The following is a 22150-nucleotide window of genomic DNA, read 5'->3' as shown; positions in this document are numbered from 1 at the left end:
ATTCTTTTGTTTTGTTTTTTGTTTTTCGAGACAGAGTTTCTCTGTGTAGCTTTGAGCCTTTCCTGGAACTCACTCTGTAGCCCAGGCTGGCCTCGAACTCACAGAGACCCGCCTGGCTCTGCCTCCCAAGTGCTGGGATTAAAGGCGTGCACCACCACCGCCCAGCATCCGCCCCATTCTTTCAGGTCCTCAGATCCCAGGTCCTGCAGACAAGATCTGCACAGGTCCGCTGAAAAGTCAACAGTGTGCCATGGCACAAATCACCCCCCCCCACACACACACATACACAAACACTAATAATAGACAATTAACTAGAAAAAGAACAAGAAGGGGCTGGAGAGATGGCTCAGAGGTTAAGAGCACTGGCTGTTCTTTCAAAGGTCCTGAGTTCAATTCCCAGCAACCACATGGTGGCTCACAACCATCTGTAATGAGATCTGGCGCCCTCTTCTGGCAGGCAAAACACTGTATACATAATAAATAAATCTTTAAAAAAAGAAAAAGAACAAGAAAAAGACAACACTCAGGAGGCAGGAAGATTCCTGTGAGTTCCAGGCCAGCCAGGGCTACATAGTGGGACTCTGTCTCACAAAAAGAAAGAGAGAGAGAGAGAGAGAGAGAGAGAGAGAGAGGTTGAGAGAGAGAGAGAGAGAGAGAGAGAGAGAGAGAGAGAGAGAGACGAAGGAAGAAAAAAAGGAAGGAAGATCCAGAGACGCAAGTGTGGAGAACCAAGCTCACTTTATTCGAAAAACAGAAGTTGGATATTAGTACTGGGATGGGATTTGGGGTAGACCAAAAAAAAGAACATGAAGCAGCTTCCATCTGTACCGAATTTACCTCTTTCACCCCCAATCAGGACAATGCCAATTACAAACATCACCCCACCCCCTCATGCTCTTCCATCTCTGGGTAAGTACACAGAGGATTTTTACCAATGGATATCTGTTTTGGAGGAGGGTCAAGGAACAGGAGGGGAAAATCTCCTTTCTCTTTCAGGATGGCAGGTTCCTTGGGATCCATTAACTCCTAACTCTACCGCTCCATCATGCAAAGGCCCAGAGAGAGACAGACAGTGGCCCCACTTACTGCAAGGAAGTAGAGGACGACGAGGGAAAACCATGTTCCCCATCCCCATCTTGGGATTCAAGAGGAGACTCTAGAAAATGAGATCCAGGTGGGTGTCACCTCCTGCATGGAGGCCCATCAAGAGATTCCATCCCTACGACTAAGTTGTTCAGCCAAAGGTGGCCAGTGACCTCTCTTCCCTCAGGGTTGTCCCTCATTCTTGGTTCTCAGGAAGGGGCAAGAGTGGACAGCCATATGTAAGGAGCGGAGGAGGGGAAATCCTTCTGAAAGTTGCTTCTCCAGTGAAGACGCCTTCTCCAACCCAAGAACACAGTTACAAGAGAAAATGCTTTGCTGCTGACCTGCCCACAGCATTGGGAAACAGGTGTGGTAGGGCGTGGTGCCTCATGCCTGTGGATCCCAGCGTTTGGGAGGCAGAGGCAGGAGGATCTTGAATCCTGGCCAGCCTGAGCTATACAGAGACCTTATCAAGAAAAGAAGTGGCAGCCAGGCGGTGGTGGCGCACGCCTTCAATCCCAGCACTCGGGAGGCAGAGTCAGGCGGATCTCTGTGGGTTCGAGGCCAGCCTGGTCTACAGAGCAAGTTCCAGGACAGGAACCAAAGCTACAGAGAAACCCTGTCTTGAAAAACAACAACAACAACACACACACACACACACACACACACACACACACACACACACACACACACACAAAGAAGAAGGAGGAGGAGGAGGAGGAGGAGGAGGAGGAGGAGGAGGAGGAGGAGAAGAAGAAGAAGAAGAAGAAGAAGAAGAAGAAGAAGAAGAAGAGGGAAAAGAAAAGAAGTGGGGTGGGGGAGTGAGAAGGAGAGAATCAGGGGTTGGTATAAAAAACCTAAACATAGGTAATAAAAGACTTCCATTTGTTGAACATTTGCTACTTACGGTTGCTGGAAGCTTCCATGACTAAATCAATCAAGGCCTCTCATTCACAGCCTTAAATCGTCTCAGTTTCTCACTGAAGGGACTCGAGCCAGCTGAGTGTGGCAAACACGGCTCTGGCAGGCCCTGCCCTCCTCCCGCTTCCCTCTCTGCCTTGCTAAAAACCCTTAGATGGCAGTCCTAAAGCTAGCCACCAAGGTCTATTCCCTTATTTGGCCACTTCCTCCTCCTGAGGCTGACCACCAAGGTCTGCTATCCAAGTATTGATGTCCACACATCAAAAGCCCCCTTTGGCTCACCTAATTAACATGCCCAATTAAAATTAAACAGCTCATCCTAGCACGGGGGACCCCTTGTACCTTTATAAACTGCTGTTTGCCTATGTGCCCTGTCTGTCTCCATCCAGAGGCAGTCCTTTGTCCCCCTCTAGGGCAAATACCCCTTCCCCTCTCCCCGTTCCCCTCCCCTTCTCCCTCATCCTCTGTCTCCTGTCTTTGTCTCTTATTTCCTGTCCTCTGTCCCTCTGGGGCAAACAAATCTCTTTAGTGCTGAGAACTTGGTCTTGGGGGTCTTTTGCCTAGACTTTTCCTTTTATTCACCAAAGAAACTTCATCTTTTGTAGTTATTGACTGTTTGGGGGTTGATTTTTTTTTGCTTGTTTTATTATGTGTTTGTTTATTTATTTATTTTTCAAGACAGGGTTTCTCTATGTAGCCCTGGCTGTCCTGGAACTCACTGTAGACCAGACTGGCCTCGAACTAAGAACTCAGAAACCTGCCTGCCTCTGTCTCTCGAGTGCTAGGATTAAAGGCATGTGCTACCATCACCTGGCTTATTTTGTTTTTTGAGATAGGATCTCAGTTTGGAGCCCGTGCCCCAGAGAGTGCTGGGATTATAGGCATGCCACTACACCCAGCTTCTCTCTCTCTCTCTCTCTCTCTCTCTCTCTCTCTCTCTCTCTCTCTCTCTCTCTCTCTCTCTCTCTCCATCCCAAGCTATCCTTGAATGTGAGATCCTCCTGCCTCAGCTTTTGGCTTGTGCTACCATACCCATCTGGCTGCTAAAGTTTAGAGGCAATTGGCTGAGAGTCTTTCCCAAAATTATATAGCAAAGACTTGACAGGTAGTCAAAATACCATCAACCAGGAGGCCTTCAAGGCAAGAAGAGATAGATGTGAGATGGGCCTGCCAATGTCACAGCAGGTTTTTAGGTGGCTCACACATGCTACCACTGTTAGAAGACACAGACCCCTGCACAGGGAACACTTCCCAGGCCTGAGTAATCAGTGTTCCCCCTTGGGAGCTGGAGAGAGGAAATAGAGACATAAAATGGGTTCTTACTAGGACAGCCTTAGTCCACCCCACCACCCCCGAACCTCATAATCATGCCTGCCTCATAGTCAGCTTGGGAGGATTGAGTCACTCTATGGAACTGGTACAAGTGAGAGCTGCCCGTGACAGCTGTGCGTCAGGACTCTTCCAGGTGTTGATGCTGGGACCAGACCCTGGGCAAGGCATCCTAGGGCTGCCAGTGAACCACACCCAGCCCAAAACAAAAATCATAAACTTTATTAACATTGTGAAGAGTTTTGCTTTTTATTTATTTGGGGCAGGAAGGTTCTTTTTTTTCAAGACAGGGTTTCTCTGTGCAGCCCTGGCTGTCCTGGAACTCACTCTGTAGACCAGGCTGGCCTTGAACTTAGAGATCTATCTGCCTCTGCCTCCCGAGTGCTGGGATTAAGGGTATGCACCACCACTGCCTGGCCTAGTTTTGCTTTTTTTTCTTTTTCTTTTTCTTTCTTTTTTCTTTTTTTGTAACTTGATTGATCATCTCTCCAGTATTACCTTCATAGATGGCAATGTCATATTGCAATGTCAAAGCTTGGACATGACTGACAGCTTCTTCAATGTGCCCATCCTGAGGTCTCTCATCAGCTCCTGATGGCTCCAGTTTGAACTCACAAGTTGCTTGCACCCAGAGCCTCAAAGCCACTGTCCTGGACTCTGGAACCCCATCCACAAGCTCAGAGTGAGGGACCAAGTTCTGACCCTTCTTGTACCACCCCTAGCAGCTAGCACTACCTGCCTACTGCCCAGAAATAACATAAAGGGATAAATAGTGAGTAATGAGAGCTAGTGTGGTTGTACATACCTATAATTCCAGCACTTGGGAGGTGGAGGAAGAAGAATCAGAAATTAAAGGTCAACCTTGGCTACCATGTGAGTTTGATGCCAGCCTGGGCTACATGAGATCCTGATTGAAAATAAATAAAGGAAGGAAGGTGGGGGAATGTGCATAGAGTTCATGTATGTGTCTGTGTGAATGAGTGTATACTACATATTTGAGGGTACCTGCAGTGAACAGGTCAGATTCCCCAAAACTACAGGCAATTGTAAGCTGCCTGATTTGGATGCTAGGAACTGAACTCAGGTTCATCCGGAAGAGCAATACCTTCGCTTAACTGCTGAGCCATCTCTCCAGACCCTGTTCCGTAGATGGCTGGTGTGTATAAGCACTGAGGCCAGGACCTAGCAGGGAACATCACTGTCTAGATTTAGGGTCTCTGGAGCTGGCTTTGTATGGCTCTGCCTTTCTAAGTTCAGATTCTGTTGCTGATACTGAGAGCTGGAGACTGGCCTTTGGGACCCAGCAGGTGCTAAGCGAGGGTACTTGATACTGAGAGTTGGAAACTGGCCTTGGGACCCAGCAGGTGCTAAGCGAGGGTACTTGCTGCTCCAGCAACTCTCCAGATGTCCAATGCCCATCTCCACCTTGCCAGGCATTTTAAATTCCAAGCCAAGCAAACTTCCTTACAGCAGCTAGCTTTGGCACCCACATTCATTACTAGAACCCTGTGTTGGGGCCCAGTATGTGCCAGGAATTTCTGTAGATACTCAACTTGCAATATCTAAGTGCCCAGAAGGGTTTTGTTTTGTTTTGTTTTTTTGTAGATTTTACTTATTTATGTATGAGTGCTCTATCTGCATGTATGCCTGACTATGGCTCTGACTATAGATGGTTGGGAGCCACCATGTGGTTGCTGGGAATTGAACTCAGGTTTTCTGGAAGAGCAGCTAGTGCTCTTAACTGCTGAGCCATCGCTCCAGCCCCCAGAAGGGACGTGACTTGCCTAAGATCCAGCTGCTACAAGTGGCCATGAATCCAGCCAACCCAGGAGGCTGTTTAGACACCAGGCATCATATTGAAGACTACCCATTCTCTCGTCTTAGATCCAGGAGAAAACAGAAGTTAGACGAGGGCAGATCCTTTGCTAGTTCATGGGCCTATTTAACTTCAGGGCTGAGATTTGAAGCCAGGTTTGGGGTCTCTCAGGACATGTAGGAGACTAAACTTGAGGTCTCTGGTTTACTCTCATCACCCTCCTGCCCTCGGCACCCCCACCCTCTCTATTATACTTGACATTACCCGTCACTCCCTCTCCCTGGGAACGCCCTCCTCCTCCTGTTTCCATGACAGCACATTTCCCCCCTTCTTCCTTCTGCTGCTCTAGTAGTTCCTCACTCTCCATGGGGGCTCCAGAGCCTAGCAGGAAAGGGGGTCCCCAGGCCAGCTTCCCGGTCTCCTCTCTCCACTCTGAAAGCTGCTGCACATTCCCTCTGGGTCCTGCTCTGACCGTGCACTCCAGTTCTGCTTTCCAGTGATTTGCTGAGTGGCAGGCCCTATGGCTATACAAACATTACCTAATTAATCCTTATAGACACTCTCCAAAGCAAGTCCACTCTACAGGTAGGGAAATTGAGGCCCTGATAGGGAAAGCCAACATCAGATGCTAGCCTTCATCGGGAGTTCTAGGACATCAAGCAGAGACTGAAAACTGTAGGGCATTTTTAAACCAAAGGCAAAATCTTTCCTCCCACCTCCTAGAGAGAAAGGAATGGAAATTTTGGGGAGGAAGAGACCTGTGATAGTCTAGAATTACACTGTCAATTTGGAGCTTTAAAAATGCACCGTGCATGGTACATTTTGAAAGGCAAAGATTTGGAGAACTTAAGGAACAAAAGTTCACAGAAAATTGCCCTTTTCTCCCATTTTGTGAAGTCTTCAAAAGCCGCATCCCAGAGTTCCACCAGTGGCTGGGATGTCTCTCTACCTCACTGATGCCCACAGTTCACAGCAAACTTGGACCTGGGAATTTTCTCTACAATTCTTCTGGCCTGAGTTCTGCCACTCTGGACAAGGTCTGTAACCCAGGGGAAATCGGCTGAACTCTCTGAGCCCAGTGTTCACATCTAAAAGGGGGATACTAGCCAGGTGTGTCGCACACCTTTAATCCCAGCACTCAGGAGGCAGTGGCAGACCAATCTTTGTGAGTTTGAGGCCAGCCTGGTCTACACAGTAAGTTCCAGGACAGCCAGGGCTACATGGTGAGACCTTGCCTCAAAAAACAAACAAACAGCTGGGCGGTGGTGGCACACGACTTTAATCCCAGCACTCGGGGCAGAGTCAGGCGGATCTCTGTGAGTTTGAGGCCAGCCTGGGCTACCAAGTAAGTCCCAGAAAAGGCACAAAGCTATACAGAGAAACCCTGTCTTGAAAAACAAAAAACAGCCGGGCGGTGGTGGCGCACGCCTTCAATCCCAGCACTCGGGAGGCAGAGCCAGGCGGATCTCTGTGAGTTCGAGGCCAGCCTGGTCTACAGAGCGAGATCCAGAAAAGGCGCAAAGCTACACAGAGAAACCCTGTCTCGAAAAACCAAAAAAAAAAAAAAAAGAAAAAGAAAAACAAAAAACAAAAAAACAAAAAAAATATGGATAGTGCTACTTCTGCCCCCTTGGCTATCCAGAGGATGTGCTGAGATAACGTGCATAAAGTCCTTGGTACCAAGTCTGGTACACCCCAGTACTCAGTTCGGTTCTGTGCCTCCACTGCTCATAACTTTTGGGTTTGCCATGCTTTTCCACACACTGTTCTGCCTTCTCAGCAGCCAACTCCTACGCATCCCTTAAACCCCCTGACCCTTTGCCACCTCTTATAGACTGCTGCAAACATGTTTTTAGTTAAGAGGCACCTTCCCGGGACGCCCTCCCTGGGGCTGTCGCTGGACTTGTCACACCGGCATACAATCACAGATGTATGATTTGCCTCCCAGCGCTGGCTGGAGCTGCCTGAGAGAGGAGTCATGTCTGACTGACTTCTGAGTCCCAGTGCCCAGAGTGCACAGTCTAATAGGAAAATTTCAATACGCTTGTGTTACCTTGACTACACATGGTCTGGCCCAGCCTCCGCTGATCGCAGGACAAATGTCTATTAGTATCAGAAAGGGGAAAAAAGCAGCCAGATCTTGTTGGATGTGGTAACATATGCCTATAATCTAAGCACTTGGGAGGTGCCATGGCAGGCCAATGTGTACACACACACACACACACACACACATATACACAAATAAATAATAAAAAGAAAAAATTTTAAATTGGGCTCAATGGATAAAAGTCCTAGCCATCAAGCCTGATGACTTGAGTTCAAATCCCTAGCAACCCACATGGTAGAAGGTCGAACCTCTCCCAAATCATCCTCTGACCTCCACGTGCACACTATGGCAAGAACAATGCCCCCCCCCCCCCCACACACACACACAAACAATCAATCCATGTTTAAACAAGTTGAAAACCACACCTGTAATACCAATACTCAGGAGGCTCTGACTGGGAGATCAGGAGTTCAAGGCCAGCTTGGGCTACATGAGACTATCTCAAAAAAATAAAAGTGAGTTTTCAGCCCCACAGGAAAGAGCAGTGAGGGGACTGGAGAGACTCTAAGGCAGGCTTGCCCTGGGTGGGACACAGGCCATAGTCCTTGCAAGGAAGACACACAGACCTAACTCCGGTGTCACCTGCTTCTGGAGTCTGCCCTGAATATCTGTCCCCTTCCTCTGCCACCTCCCAAGTAGCAGGAGGACTCTCCAGCAGTGTGTGTCCGGGAGGGTCTTCTGCACGGTGACCACCTCACCACCACCACCACGCTCAAACAGAAATCTCTGGCCATGGTGTCCATTTGGGTGGTGAAGGTCAGCTATGTGGCTAGGCTGCGGGCTGTGGGGTTGAGCAGGCCTGATGATAGTGGTGACCATCACACCACATCTCAGTACAGAGATCCCAAGGTCCGTGGCTCTAGGGACGTCACACAGAGAAAAGGACTGTGCTTTGCCCATCCAGGGACCCTTCCCGCTAGCCTAGCTCTTGCCTCCCTGAAGGCGGGTTCAGTCCCTGCTGGAGTGGCAGCTTCCGGCTTTCGTTCCAAAGGAATGGCTGTCAAAAAGAAAAGAGGCATATTGTCTCTCTCTCTCTCTCTCCTTTCTTTTTTTGTTTGAGACAAAGGCGTCAATTTCTTTCCATCTGTCCCAAAAAAGGAAGAGAATTAAATTTGTTTTTACAAGGATGTCAGCAGGCTGCTTCAATACGGAGTCAGGGGCAGGTTGCTGAGGCAGTGGGGGAGGAACAGGGGACAAGGCAGAGGACGACATCCAGGGGAGCTAGGATCCAGGACCGCCTGGGTGAGTGTCTATGTCCACCCACAGCAGCTTCAAGGGGGCAGCTAGAACAGACGAGGGACCCGGGGGGCAAATGGAGAGGCAGCAAAGGACCATGCCGACATCATTGCCTTCTTCCCTCAGTGCCTTCAAGGTGGGTCCTACTTGGGCAGCTCCAGTCCCTGAGGGTCACTGACACCAGACATCTGATGGGCAGCCAGATGCTGGAGGAAGGGAAGGGATTTCTTCCAGGTTCTTATCAAGGGTCCAAGGATTTGGTAGTTCTGATAACCCCCACTCACATTGAAGGGCCCACACACGGGGTACTCAAACAAGGTGAGTCTCTGTGATCCAGTACTGATCCATAAACACTAGGGCCCTGGGAACCCCAAAAGCAACCACCCTCAGGCTTTATGATTTAACCTGTAAACAGACACCTCGGCCCCCTGCCTTGCTGTCTACTCTCTGCCCAGCACACACTTTTGTTTCATTTTGCTTGTTTTTGTTTTGTTTCTTGGTTTTTCAAGACAGGGTTTCTCTGTGTAGTTTTGGTGCCTGTCCTGGCTCTCGATCTGTAAACCAGGCTGGCCTTGAACTCACAGAGATCCACCTGGCCTCTCGAGTGCTGGGATTAAAGGCATGCGCCACCCACCGCCTGACTTCATTTTGCTTTTTGAGAGGGGGGTCTCACTATACATCCCTGGAACTCACTCTGTAGATCAGGCTGGCCTCAAACTTAGAGATCCGCCTACCTCTGCCTCGTAGGTGCTGGGATTAAAGGCGTGCACCACTATGCCAAGCTCCACTGTTGTGTGTGTGTGTGTGTTTTTTAAAGATTTATTTATTTATTATGTATACAGAAGAGGGTAGCAGATCTCATTACAGATGGTTGTGAGCCACCATGTGGGTGCTGGGAATTGAACTCAGGACCTCTGGAAGAGCAGCTGGTGCTCTCAACCTCTGAGCCATCTCTCCAGCCCCCCCAACTTTTGTGTTTTTAAAAGACTTACTTTATGTGTCTGAGTATTTTGCCTGCATGTGTGTGCATGCACCATGTTCATGCCTGATGCCCAGAGAGGTCAGAAGAGGACATCAGATTGACTGGGACTGGAGTTACAGATGGTTGTGAGCCACCATGTGGGTGCTGGGAATCGAACCTGTGTCTTCTGCAAGGGCAAGAAGCAAGGGCACATAACCACTGAGCCAACTCTACTTCCACTTCTTGATACAAAGGCTCACTGGGTTTTGGAGTCCTGGAACCTTCTCAGAATCCTTCTGAGCCTCCAGGATCCTATTAGAACTTGATTCTGGGCCAGGCAGTAGTGGCGCACGCCTTTAATCCCAGGCAGAGGCAGTCAGATCTCTGAGAGTTCACGGCCAGCCTGGTCTACAGAGTGAGTTCCAGGACAGCCAGAGCTACACAGAGAAATCCTGTTTCGAAAAAACCAAAGAAACCCAACTTGATTCTGGGGGCCTTGCTCCAGTATCCAGGGAGCCATGCTTCCGCCCCTCTGACCTGTCTCCAGCCCCACAGGGACGCCTGGTTCTGGATGACATCCAATTCAGAGTCACCAAGACGGTTTATTTTTTGTTTGGTCTTGCTGTTGTTTGGAGGGTTGTTTTGTTTCATTGGTCCCAGAGCCTCACACAAACACCCTGCCACTGAGCTACACCCCCAGCCCTCTTTACTTCTTATTTTTAGACACTAAGTTGCCCAGGCTTGTCTATAACTCCAGCCTCTGCCTCCAGTATGACTGGGATGACACAAGGCTACCCCATCAGGCCAAGCTTACAGTCTCTCTATAGAGAAGTTAAATTGGACCTAGCATCAGCAAGTTTAGCCAGTTAGTTAGAGCGTAGTGAGAGCGTGTACTCTTCTCCAAACTGAAGCCACCCCCTCCACCTCCCCCCTTCCTCCCCACCCCCCACTCCCTGCCGCCTCGCCCCGAGGAGGGGGAGTTATCTCCTGACCAAACCCTTAAGTACCCTTCCTGGCTACCTGGTCGGTCCTCTCACCTCCCCTAAGAGGCTCCTCCCCATAACACAAAGGCTCAGAATCTCACAGCCATCATCAAGTCATCGACCCCATCACTGCCCCTCCTGGTTTCTAGAGCTGGAATCCTCAGATCTTAGACTGGAACTGGGTGTTCAACAGGCCAGAGCCCGAGGCTGCCCCAAGGCTTGAAGCTCTGCCCCATTGGAGAGGCCTTTACTGATGGATCCAATTTCCAGCCTCCAAGGTCTCTCACTCTCTGGAGTCGCCAGCTCTGCCCCCACCCCTCCAACCCAGAGCCTTGTGATCCCTCCTGCCCCGCCCCTACCGGAGGCCACCCCTCTGCGCAGGCCCCATTCCAGCTGCCCAGACGGTGGCCCGGGCCTCCCAGGGGCCTCAGTGTGGCCTGGCACCAGGTCACTTCACTTGGGTGGGGTGCTTAGGGGTAGGGCCGGGTAGGTCAGGCGGCAGCACCACCGCCGGGGCCGTCGGAGGGGGTGCAGGCGGTGACGCGCTCGCGCGCGGTGGCCTGGCGGGCACGGCGGAGGCTGCCGGGTTCCGGACGGCCGCCGCAGGGCCCGCGACAAAGCTGGCGGAAGCAGCGCTTGAAGTTCTCGTCCAGGAAGGCGTAGAGCACGGGGTTGAGGCTGCTGTTGGCGTAGCCCAGCGCAATGCACAGGTGCAGCGCGGCCACCACAAGCGGGTCGTGCCGATTGATGTCCACCAGCGTCCAGACGATGACGAAGATGTGGATGGGCGCCCAGCACACTACGAAGGCGCCCACCACCACCAGCACCATACGGGTGATGCGCCGCAGGCTGCGGTCCTTCTCCTTGGAGCCGGACAGAAGGCGCACACTGCGCAGGCGCAGCAGCATGAGGCCATAGCACACCGTGATGATAAGGATCGGCACGACGAAGGCGAAGAGGAAGACGCAGATCTTGGTCACCGTGTCCCAGTACCAGCTGGGGCTGGGGAACTGGAGCATGCATACCACTGCTCCATCTGAGCCCGGGAAACAAGGAAAGACAGGGGTCAGAGGTCTGTGTGCCTAAGGGGCTCTGTCTGCTTGTCCCCTTTAAGATGACTGACTGACACCTAGACTGTCCCTCTACTTGGTGAACTGCTTCTTATGCTTAAAGACGCCAGAATTGGCCCTCATCTGGGAGGTCCTCTTCTGTGTCTTCTCTCAGGGCCTTGTAAGCCTCTATGTCCATGGATGGCATTAATAATTTATCATTGTGTTAACTCAGCAGACCCCCTACCCATTTCCAAAATTGCTCCAATGGGTCATCAGTACTGAAGATTGATTTAGAGGGTGAGTTAGGGCTGGGGATGTAATTCAGTTGCTCTGGCTTGCCTAGCACGCACTAGGCCCTAGGTTCAAATCCCAGCACTGTATAAACTTGACCTGATGGTACATGCATATAACCCAAGCAACTCAGAAGTTAGAGGTAAGGAAGAGCAGAAGTTCAAGGTCATCCTTGACTACATTAGCTTCTAGGCTAGCCTGAGCTATATGAGATTCTATGCAAAAAAAAAAAAAAAAGCCTGAGTTAGGGGCCTGACTCCAGCCCAGATGTGTATGGCCTTGGGCAAATTACTTACTGACTTGGAGTTTCCTTATGGTGGGGCTAATAGTCAAATGCACATTTCTTTAGTTATGGTTAGATTGATTTGCTCTCTGTATGTATGTGCCACACACATATATGTAGAGCTTAAAGGACAGCATGCAGATCTCAGCTAATGTCAGCAACAACCTTGCACCAGGTGAGGTAGTACAAATCACCACTCGGGAGCCTGAGGCAAGAGCGTCTCAAGGGCAAGGCTAGACAAAGTCACACAGTGAGACTATATCCGAAAGGGAAGTAAAACAACAGACGAGTCCTTCCCAACAGCCAGGCCTGCAGAGAGAGGAAGGGATGCTTCCTGGAGAACAGGCTTGGGCCACATGAGTGTCTCAGAGGATGTTTTAGGGTTCTGGTGCAGGTCAGAAGCTGCCCAGGGGATGCCCAAAATCTCTGCCCAGGGGAGCCACACAGTAGACTCGCGCAGCCTGAGAGTTATAAGAAAGGGGCTGGAGGGCTGGAGAGATGGCTCAGTGGTTAAGAGCCCTGCCTGTTCTTCCAGATGACCTCGGTTCAATTCCCAGCACCCACAGTAACTCCAAGATCTGACACCCTCACACAGACATACATGCAAATAAAATAAAATTTTAAAAAAAGAAGAAGAAGAAAGGGGCTGGAGATCCACAAAATGTGGTACTTCAGGCTGGCAGGACCCCTGGGGTGACCGAGGATCAATGTGTGTGTGGGAGAGGGAGGGGTCAGGCGGTCCATTTGGCTCAACTCCCAGCAGGGCTGACGGAGCAATGGGGCCCTGCTGCTCAGTAAAAACCCAATTGCGGGAAGGCTGTATAATGGCACTGGGGGCTCTGTCCTTATGAGGGTCGAGATATCTAAGAAGTTTCCCACAAACCCTCATCCCCTTCCCTACCCTGAGAATCAAGCCTCTACAGACTTCTACCAGGGGCCAAAAGGAAGGAGAGACCTGAGGGCAGGAGCCTTGGGTCGAAGGTCAAGTTCCATCAAATGCCTGCCTGGGAGGCTGGAACTAAACCACCTGACTTGATTCTGTGTTCTTTTTTCTTTCAATCAAGGTCTGGATATATAATATAAAGTGGCCTTGGATTCAGAATTCTTCTGTCTCAGACTCCTGTGTGCTGAGGTTATGGGCATGTATCACTCTACATTGTGCCTCAGAGAGGGGGGGTGAGGGGGAAGAGAGAAAGAGAAAAAGGGAGAGAGAGAGAGGTGTCCTGTCTTGTCTATGAGGAGGTACCCCTCAGAGGTTGTTACTAATGTAGAGGCCCCCTTCCTTACATCAATGTAGGGCCATATGAGCAGCCAACACTAGGAAAGGATGGATGCTGACATTGAAAAGTGGTTATGATTTCTCCTGACTTCCTTCTGTATTTATGTGCTGGCCAGACACCAACAGTGGAAGATTTGGGCACCTTCCCTGGGAGCCTGGGTTACCCCCAAACTATCCTCTTCCTACCTAGTGGATCGTAGTGGACTGAGAAATAAGCTTCCATGTCAAGCCCCTGCACTTTGGGGATGTTTGTTACAGCAGCTATAGAGACTAATAAAGATGCCCCAGGAGATGCACCTGTCTGCCACTCCCAGCGGGCCAGTCGGTCATTCTCTAGGTCTCTCTTTGATCATTTGGCCAATGTTTTTTTTTAAATCTCCTTATTTTTCTTTCTTTGCTTTTGAGTCAGGGTTTTATGTAGCCCAGCGTGGCCTAAAACTCATTATAGAACTAAAGCTAGCCCTGAATGTCTGATCCTCTTGCAAGGCTTATAGGTATACAGCACCTGATTTATGAAGTGCTGGGGATTGGTCCCAGGGCTCTGTGCATGCTGGGTAAGCACTCTACCAACTGAGCTCCATCCTCCCACTACGTCCTTCTCTCCAGATTCTTACTACACCGCCCAGGCTGATCTTCCTGCCTCAAGCTCCCGAGAGTCAGGATTTTAATAGCCCTGTATATATTATATACCCGACTTCCCATGGTTTTCTTTTTCTTTTTTTTTTATTTTTCTTTTTATTATTTTAATTATGTGTATGGGGGAGGGGAGGGGCACATGAATGCAAGTGCCCACAGAGGTCAGAGGTGTGTGAGATTCCGCCTGGAGCTGGGGTTGCAGGCAGTTGTAAGCCATCTAATGTGTGTGCTGGGAATTGAACTCAGGTCCTCACAAAAAAGTATGTACTCTTAACCATTGAGCCATCTCTCCAGTGGTTTTCAAAGAGGGATAAAAGGGAGTTTCGGATGGGTCTGCAGATCCTGTGGCCTCTGCTGCTCACTGGTCAGTGACAATCACACTTGGGCATTCATCCATCCCCCTGGAATCCACAGTCCTGGCCAGCCAGTCACAATCCTATTATAAATTCCTTTTGGCCAGCAACCTACCAACCAGTCATTCATCCACCCACACTCCCCATTGGCTGACTCTCCACCCCACCAGACAATCCTCTCCGTTCATTGCTCTGTAACCCATGCCACCACCGGAAATCACTCCCACTTGCCCAAATAAATGTCTTGGAAATTCACAGAGGCCAACAGGCAGTCAGGCCAAGACCCATGCTGCAGCTTCCTCTCTCACTCACCCCGGGGCCGGGTCACTGCCATGACCATGATGGGGACCCCAACACCTGACGCCAGGACCCAGATGCATATGTTGATGAGCTTGGCCTTGGCAGGCGTCCGGAAGTCCAAGGCCTTGACAGGGTGGCAGACGGCAATGTAGCGGTCCACGCTCATCATAGTGAGCGTGAAGATGCTGGTGAACATGTTGTAGTAGTCAATGGACAGCACAGCCTTGCACAGCACCTCTCCAAATGGCCATGTTTCCATCAGGTACTTGGCACTCTGGAAGGGCAGCGTGCTGGTGGCCAGCGCATCAGCCAAGGCCAGGTTGAAGATGTAGATGTTGGTGGCAGTCTTCAACTTAGTATACCTTAGAAGGAAGAGCACAGGTAACTATCCACTTCATGGATTTCAGTTTCCATTAAACTGGGGGAGTAAAGGGCAGGACCAGTGTGGAGTCAATGCCTATCATCCAAGCACTCAGGAGGCTAACCCACAAGGACTGGGTTCAGGACCAGCCTGGGCTACGTGAGGCCCTTTCTCAAAAAAAAAAAAAAAAAGTAAAAAGTAAAAACGTTGGTGAGATTGGAGCCCAGTTGACCATCACCCCTTCTCCCGGAAGCAGATGGGTAAGGATCCCTCTGGAACCTATGATCCAATCACTGGGGAGCCTGAAGCAGGAAGATTATGAGTTCAAGGCCAGCTTGAGCAGCATAATGACACCTTGTCACAAAAAAAAAAAAAAAAAAAAAAAAAAAAACCAGGAGGAAGGAGGAAGGGGTCGGGGAACATAAGTTTTACAGCTGTGAAAATTTAGTGAGGTGACATAGCATGTAGCCCTGAGCCCAGGGATTATGCACTCAGGACAAAGGTTGTAGTTCAGCTACCAGAGGGCTTGCCCAGCAGAGGTCAGAGAACACCTTATGGCAGAGTCCATCCTCACCGGCCCTGGGATGTTATTCTTCATCCATACAGAATGAAGTTGGGAGTTAGGCCATTTACCTGGTCTTTGGGGAATATGATTGGTCAGCTCTGAGAGAGGGATTCTGCTGGGACCTTACACCCCTTGAAGTGGTAGCCCAGGGCTTCTGGCCCTTTCTTGGTTCCATCCAGGCTTCCTAGCCCCCACCCAAGTAGACCCATCCCTCTGTGAAGGCTGTGGTTCATTCCCTTTCCTGTCCCCGTGCTGTGAGGAAGGTGAATCACATTCACTGTCACACGTCTAAGCCCAGACATCAGACCAGACTGTGCAACCAAACTGCCCCTAACACTCCCAGCGATTGTGCAACCAAACTGCCCCTAACACTCCCAGCATACTCCATGCTCTGCGCTGCATTTAGCCATTGGCAACGCAGCTGGCCCTTGCATGCTCAGTACATACAGGCACGATGCCTTATGTACAGGGCCTGGGCTGGGCGCAGGGTGGCATGGAGGAGACTGTCCCAGAGCATCATGGTCACCGTGAAAGCACAGCCACACTGGGGTAAGGTAAGAATCGCTCTTCACCTTGGACTGGTAAGAAAGGGAAGGGCGGCTGGTATGAGCGAGTCCTCGTGTGTCAGGTTATAGCTGGAAGGCCCTGAGAGCGGAGAAAGTGATTTTCTACAGGCAGAGCCCAACTGCAGGGGGGAGGGGCAAGTGAATACCCATAATCGTAATCCTAGCACTCTGGAAGCTGAGGCGGGAGGATTACAAGTTTGAGGCTAGCCTGGGCTTCATAGCAAGACCCTGTCTTGGAAATACAAACAAAATCTTCGGGTGTGGTGGTACACACCTGTAATTCCAGCATTTGGATAATGTGGCAGTAGGAAGATTACGAGTTCAAGGTTAGCCTTGGCTACATAAAGGGTTCAAGGCCAGCCTAGGCTATAGGAGACTCTCTCCCAACAAAACAAAGTAAAAAACACCACTGAGCACCCTCACACTGGGTAACAGACACTAAAAGAGAAGAGCAAAAGGAGAGCAGGAGGGGGGATGGTGGTGCGTGTCTTCGGCTCTCACCACAGCACTGTGCTGTGGCTGTGTGATCTCAGGGGAGTCCTGCTGTTTCTTTGCCCTTCCATTACCCTGTTTCTCCCACAATAGGCTTCAGGCTGTGACTAAAGTGATTCTTATGCTTGCATCCAGAATAACTGCTTGGAGTAGAGGTGTGCTTATTAAGAGTGAAGATTAAAAGTCCCAATTCCAGAGACTCAGGTTTAGCAGACCCGAGCTGCAGGTATAGCTTACTGGTCCAGTGGGGGCTTGGTTGTATCCTCGGCGACAGCGGTACCACCTCCACCACCCCTACCACCACCACCACCCCACCACCACCACCACCCCTACCACCACCACCCCACCACCCCTACCACCACCACCACCACCACCACCACCACCCCACCACCACCACCCCACCACCACCACCCCTACCACCACCACCCCACCACCCCTACCTCCACCACCCCTACCACCACCACCACCACCCCACCACCACCCCACCACCACCACCACCCCTACCACCACCACCCCACCACCCCACCACCACCACCCCACCACCCCTACCACCACCACCACCACCACCCCACCACCACCACCACCCCAACCACCACCACCACCCCGACCACCACCACCACCCCGACCACCACCACCACACCACCACCACCACCACCACCACCACCCCACCACCCCCACCCCACCACAATAACAAATCCAGCGGATCAGAGGTGGGATTTGGAGTCTAGATTCCTCATGAAATTGTTAAGGGAGTCCTTGGTCTCTGCATCTTTTTCCTTTTTGGGGGGCTGGGGGGTAGGGCAGAAGGATGTGAGATAAGGACTCAAGTAGTCCCCACGGGCTTCAAGCTCAATATATAGCCAAGGATAACCTTGAACTCTTTTTGTTTGTTTTTTGAACCCTGTCTGTCCTGGAACTCACTCTGTAGACCAGGCTACCCTCGAACTCACAGAGATCTGCCTGTCTCTGCCTCCCGAGTGCTGGGATTAAAGGTGGACATGAGCCCACCAGGCCCAGCTTGGTACTTGGTATTTGTGAAGGACTGACCAAACTTTCAGCTGTGGAAACTTTTCTGGGGTGTATCAGAGGGTTTTTTTAGTTAAAAAAAAAAAAAAGACTCCCTCATTGTCCTCCAAGACCAGCGTCTGTCCCAAAATAACTACTATTTGCTTTGGGTCTGGAGCAGCCAAACTTTTTGCTAGGAGCCAGCAGAATTGGGAGTCTTAGGAAGCGTGTCTTCTTCGGGGTGCGAATCACAGCTGTGTGGGAGGCGGTCTGGGGCCCACAGCTGACTTGTCTAATTTCTCCGCTCTTACACAGAACAATTCGAGGCTGTTCTTTGCCTGCTATTTTGATTTGTGATGGATCCTTCCATCCTAAGAGGGGGCTGGGCTGCTGGTGAGTGGGAGCTGAGGCAGCTGGGGCTGGTCCGTGTTGGGCTGAAGGGCCTCCCTCTCTCTTGTCCTCCAAAGCCCCACCCTTCACCGATGGCCTCCTTAGGCCCCTGCTCCAGCTCCAAAACAAATCACACCCCATTTCTGCTCTCAACTCCCAGGACCTCCCCAAAGCACCCTTTCTGTGCTGTAAGTTGGCTCCAGCCACCTCTAGGATCCAGGCTCTCCAAACCTACTAATGTCCTCCAGACTGGCCTTTCTGCTAGTCCTCAAACGTGAAAATCCCAGCCCTCCTCGGGACTTCTGGACTTACTGCCACCCTCAACCCCAAATTCTGCATCGCTTGCCCCTTAACTCATGTCTCTAGTCAGACATCGCCTCTTCCAAGAGGCCCACTCCGATCACCTTCTCTTGGGCTGCTTCTGTCTTTCTAGCACACATCACTGCCTCATGTTCTCACTGATGGAATTCTCTTTACTCCCAGGACTCTGGCTCCTCTATACTCCCTGAGTTAGAGGACTTGGACCATTTTGTTCCCTGAAAGCAGCAGGCTCCCTCAGACATGTATCCTGTCTTATTCCAGTGCACATGAGCTCTCTCATGGACTCAGGTCGCAGCCTCTCTTGAAGTTCATCAGCCACAGGACTCAGGCTGCCCCCTCTGAAAGGCAGATCTGCGTGGCGCACTGTGTGAACTTCCACAGTTCTCCACCACCATCCCCACAGACTGGCATGCCTTCCTATGTCTGGTCACGCCTACACTACTCAGCTTGGCTGTCTAGCAAAGCTGTTTTTCCTGAGACACATCTCTGTACTGGTCTGGCGGACATTTCCAAACTACAACTACCAAAAAAGTAGAAAACTGTATTCCTGCCAATGTAACGCAAAGTGTAGAGTGCCATAGAGAGCCAACATCATCCTCTGTTCACTCTCTCTCCTCAGTCCTGCTCCCCACAAGCAACCATGGTGAATGCTTCATCTGTTCTCCTGACTATTAGGTCTCAGATTCTGAGTTCCATCCCCAGAACCCACATATTAGGAGGGGAAAACTGACTTCCACAAGTTGCCCTCTGACTTTCTCAGACACACCATGGCACATATGTCCCCCACCCATACACAAATACATAAACGTAGTAAAAAATGTTTTTTTTTTTAATATCTGGGGCTAGAGAGATGGCTCAGCAGTGCAGAGAACTGACTGCTCTTCCAGAGGTTCAGTTCCCAGCACCCACATGGTGGCTGACAACTATCTGTAACTCCAGTTCCAAGGGGATCTGAAACCCTCTTCTGCCATCCATGGGTACTGCATACACATGGTACACAGACATACATGCAGGTAAAACACCCAAACACACAAAATATAAAATAAAAATGTAAAAGAATATACTTAGATGGCTTTCTCTTTATTTGTCAGTTTTAGACAATACTTCTTGGAGTTTACATTCGGTTAAGCAAGATAATGACAATCCCAGAATCTCAGTGGCTCACGCTCACAGCATCTGTCCAGCTTTACACAGACCTCACATTCTATGAAACAGTCCTGGACTGCTTCACTTTTTAAACCCTGTCATTTTAACCCAAGTTCTCCTTGATCAGCACAGAAAGACAAGACAGTTTCCAGGTCATAAAAACATATGCAGGCGTTAACATCCCCCTTCTCCTGAAGCCAGAAGGAGTCATGGCCCTGCCACCTGCAGGGGGCTGTCTTCTCTGTGCCCACAGAACCAGATAAGCATTTTAGAAAAAAATTCAGGGTTTGCTTTTTAAAAATTGTATATGTATATATAATTATCATATATTTTAATATTTATATAGAGAGAGTCTCACTATGTTGCCCAGGCTGGTCTCCAATATGTAGGCTCAGATGACCTTCTCACCCTGCTGCTGAGACTACAGGTATGTACACACATGCATGCTACTCCACCCACATGGAGGCCATCACACTTGGCAGCAAACACCTTACCTGCTGAGTCATCTCAGCAGCCCAGGATTGACATTGTTTTTACACTTATCTGTCTACTTCTGAAACAAAGAGTAAATCATATGGACATTTACATCCTTGTACAGATTGTTGCTGTGGAATGTTGTTCTGTATGCTGTGAATATGTGTTGTTCTGATTGGTTGATAAATAAAATGCTGATTGGCCAGTAGCCCGGCAGAAAGTACAGGCGGGATAAGCAGAGAGGAGAATTCTGGGAAGAGAAAGGCTGAGTCAGGAGTCACCAGCCAGACAGAGAGGAAGCAAGATGACAAGGCAGAACTGAGAAAAGTTAACAAGCCATGTGGCTAAACATTCATAAGAATTATGGGTTAATTTAAGTGTAAGAGCTAGTCAGTAGGCCGGGCGGTGGTGGCGCACACCTTTAATCCCAGCACTCGGGAGGCAGAGTCAGGCAGATCTCTGTGAGTTCGAGGCCAGCCTGGTCTACAAGAGCGAGATCCAGGACAGGCACCAAAACTACACAGAGAAACCCTGTCTCGAAAACAGAAAACAAAACAAAGAACCCAAGAGTAGAAATATACATAGAGTATAACAAAATTAACCATAAATTTGTATCAATAAACTAAAATCCATAGCAATGTAAAACATTTTTAAGCAAGTTGTTGCTCCTTTGGGGGGGGGGGGTGTTTCAAGACAGGGTTTCTCTGTGTAGCTTTGCGCCTTTCCTGGAACTTGCTTTGTAGACCAGGCTGGCCTCGAACTCACAGAGATCCACTTGCCTCTGCCTCCTGAGTTCTGGGATTAAAGGTGTGCGCTGCCGCCGCCGCCGCCGCCGCCGCCGCCGCCGCCGCCGCCGCCGCCGCCACCCCCCCCCAAACACCCCCCCCCCCCCGCAAGTTGTTGCTCTTTAAAAGTAGATTCAATAATCTACCCTTTTATCCTATCATATCTATATCCTATATTTCTATATCAGATTGTTTTTCCCTAAACTCAGTTGCCTCTTTTTTTTTTGTCACTGTCTTTATTTAGTTTGAATGTTTGAAAGCACATTTTGGTCTAGGCTGGCCTGGAACTCGATGTAACTGAGGATGACCTTGAACTCCTGATCCTCCTGCATCCACTGGGATTATAGGTTCCAGGCTTCAAATGTTCCTTTTTTGTTGTTGTTGTTGTTTATTTCTATGCACATCTTCCTAAACTTCATCAGACCTGTAAAGTGCTTTTCTCTTTAGCCACATCATTTATATATCCCTTTGTTTTTCTAGTGAGCTTCCTTCTAGACCCTGCCTTCTCCCATTTGTGTCTGAGGCTGGATGGTATCTCAAACCAATTATCTGTCCTTGCTTCCTGGCTTCAAAGTCTCCCTCACTTTGGCGGAACACATCCTGTAGCCACTTCCTGAGAAAAGGCTTATGGGGGCAACATTTCTATCGCTTCCTCTGAATCTGTCTTTATATTGACTTCTAATTCCTTTGAACATAAATATGATTATAGGTGGAAAGTTTCCCATCGGAACTTTGAGGACATGGTGCCCTCATCGCCTGCCTTGCAGTTCCTGGAAGTACTAGGACCATTCTGCTTCCTGATGCTGTCTGCCCGCCCCCAAAAAAACTCCTAGACTGTTCCCTTTAAGCTAAGTAGTCTGCCATTTGGGGACACTGTGCTTTGGGGTCTCTTTTTCATCTGCAGGCTTCAGACTCATATTCCTCTGTATAAAACAGGCCTCCTGGGTTGATCTTCTAACTTATTTTCTTCCTTCCTTTCTTGTATTTGTGAGTGCAAGGTGTGCTCACACACACACACGTCTGTGTAGAGACCACCGGGTGTTCTCCTCTATCAGTCTCCACTTTATTTTTTGGAGACATGCTTTCTCCCTGAACCTGGAGCTCGCCATTTCAGCTAGACAGGCTGTCCGGAGATCTGGAACCTGCTCACTGCCACCTCCCTCCTGCCTAAGTACAGTTGCCCAGCACCCTGCTTTTACACGAGTGCCAGAGATCCAAAGTCAGACCCTCCAGCTTATGCAGCTAGCAGCGTTACCCACTCAGCCACCTCCCCACTCCAGTCCTCTAATTTTCTTAAATGTTTTTTTCTATATAACCTCCAGAGAATTACCATTCCATTCTCTCTCAACCATTCTGTTTACTTGTTGAAACTTATCGAGACTCTGGTAATTTATCTTCCGGATGCTCTCTTCTCT

The 22150-nt window shown here is 49.8% G+C and overlaps 1 protein-coding gene across 1 annotated transcript in view; it reads right to left on the bottom strand.

The window, feature by feature from the left end:
* Nucleotides 1–719: 719 nt before the first annotated feature.
* Nucleotides 720–22150, bottom strand: part of Oprd1 (opioid receptor delta 1) — a 42236-nt gene continuing 20805 nt past the window's right edge. The window contains exons 2-3 of the mRNA XM_052716606.1: nt 14643–14992; nt 720–11472 (exon numbers count right to left, since the gene is read on the bottom strand). Of these exons, the coding sequence (XP_052572566.1) occupies nt 10928–11472; nt 14643–14992 (895 nt within the window). The 3' untranslated portion in view covers nt 720–10927. The remainder of the gene's footprint in view (nt 11473–14642; nt 14993–22150) is intronic.

The sequence above is a fragment of the Peromyscus californicus genome, unplaced genomic scaffold, assembly GCF_007827085.1.
Source record: "Peromyscus californicus insignis strain IS unplaced genomic scaffold, ASM782708v3 Scaffold_5__1_contigs__length_169319896, whole genome shotgun sequence".
NCBI lineage: Eukaryota > Metazoa > Chordata > Mammalia > Rodentia > Cricetidae > Peromyscus > Peromyscus californicus.
The sequence above is the reverse complement of the archived record's forward strand: the minus strand, read 5'-3'. Positions and strand labels throughout refer to the sequence as shown.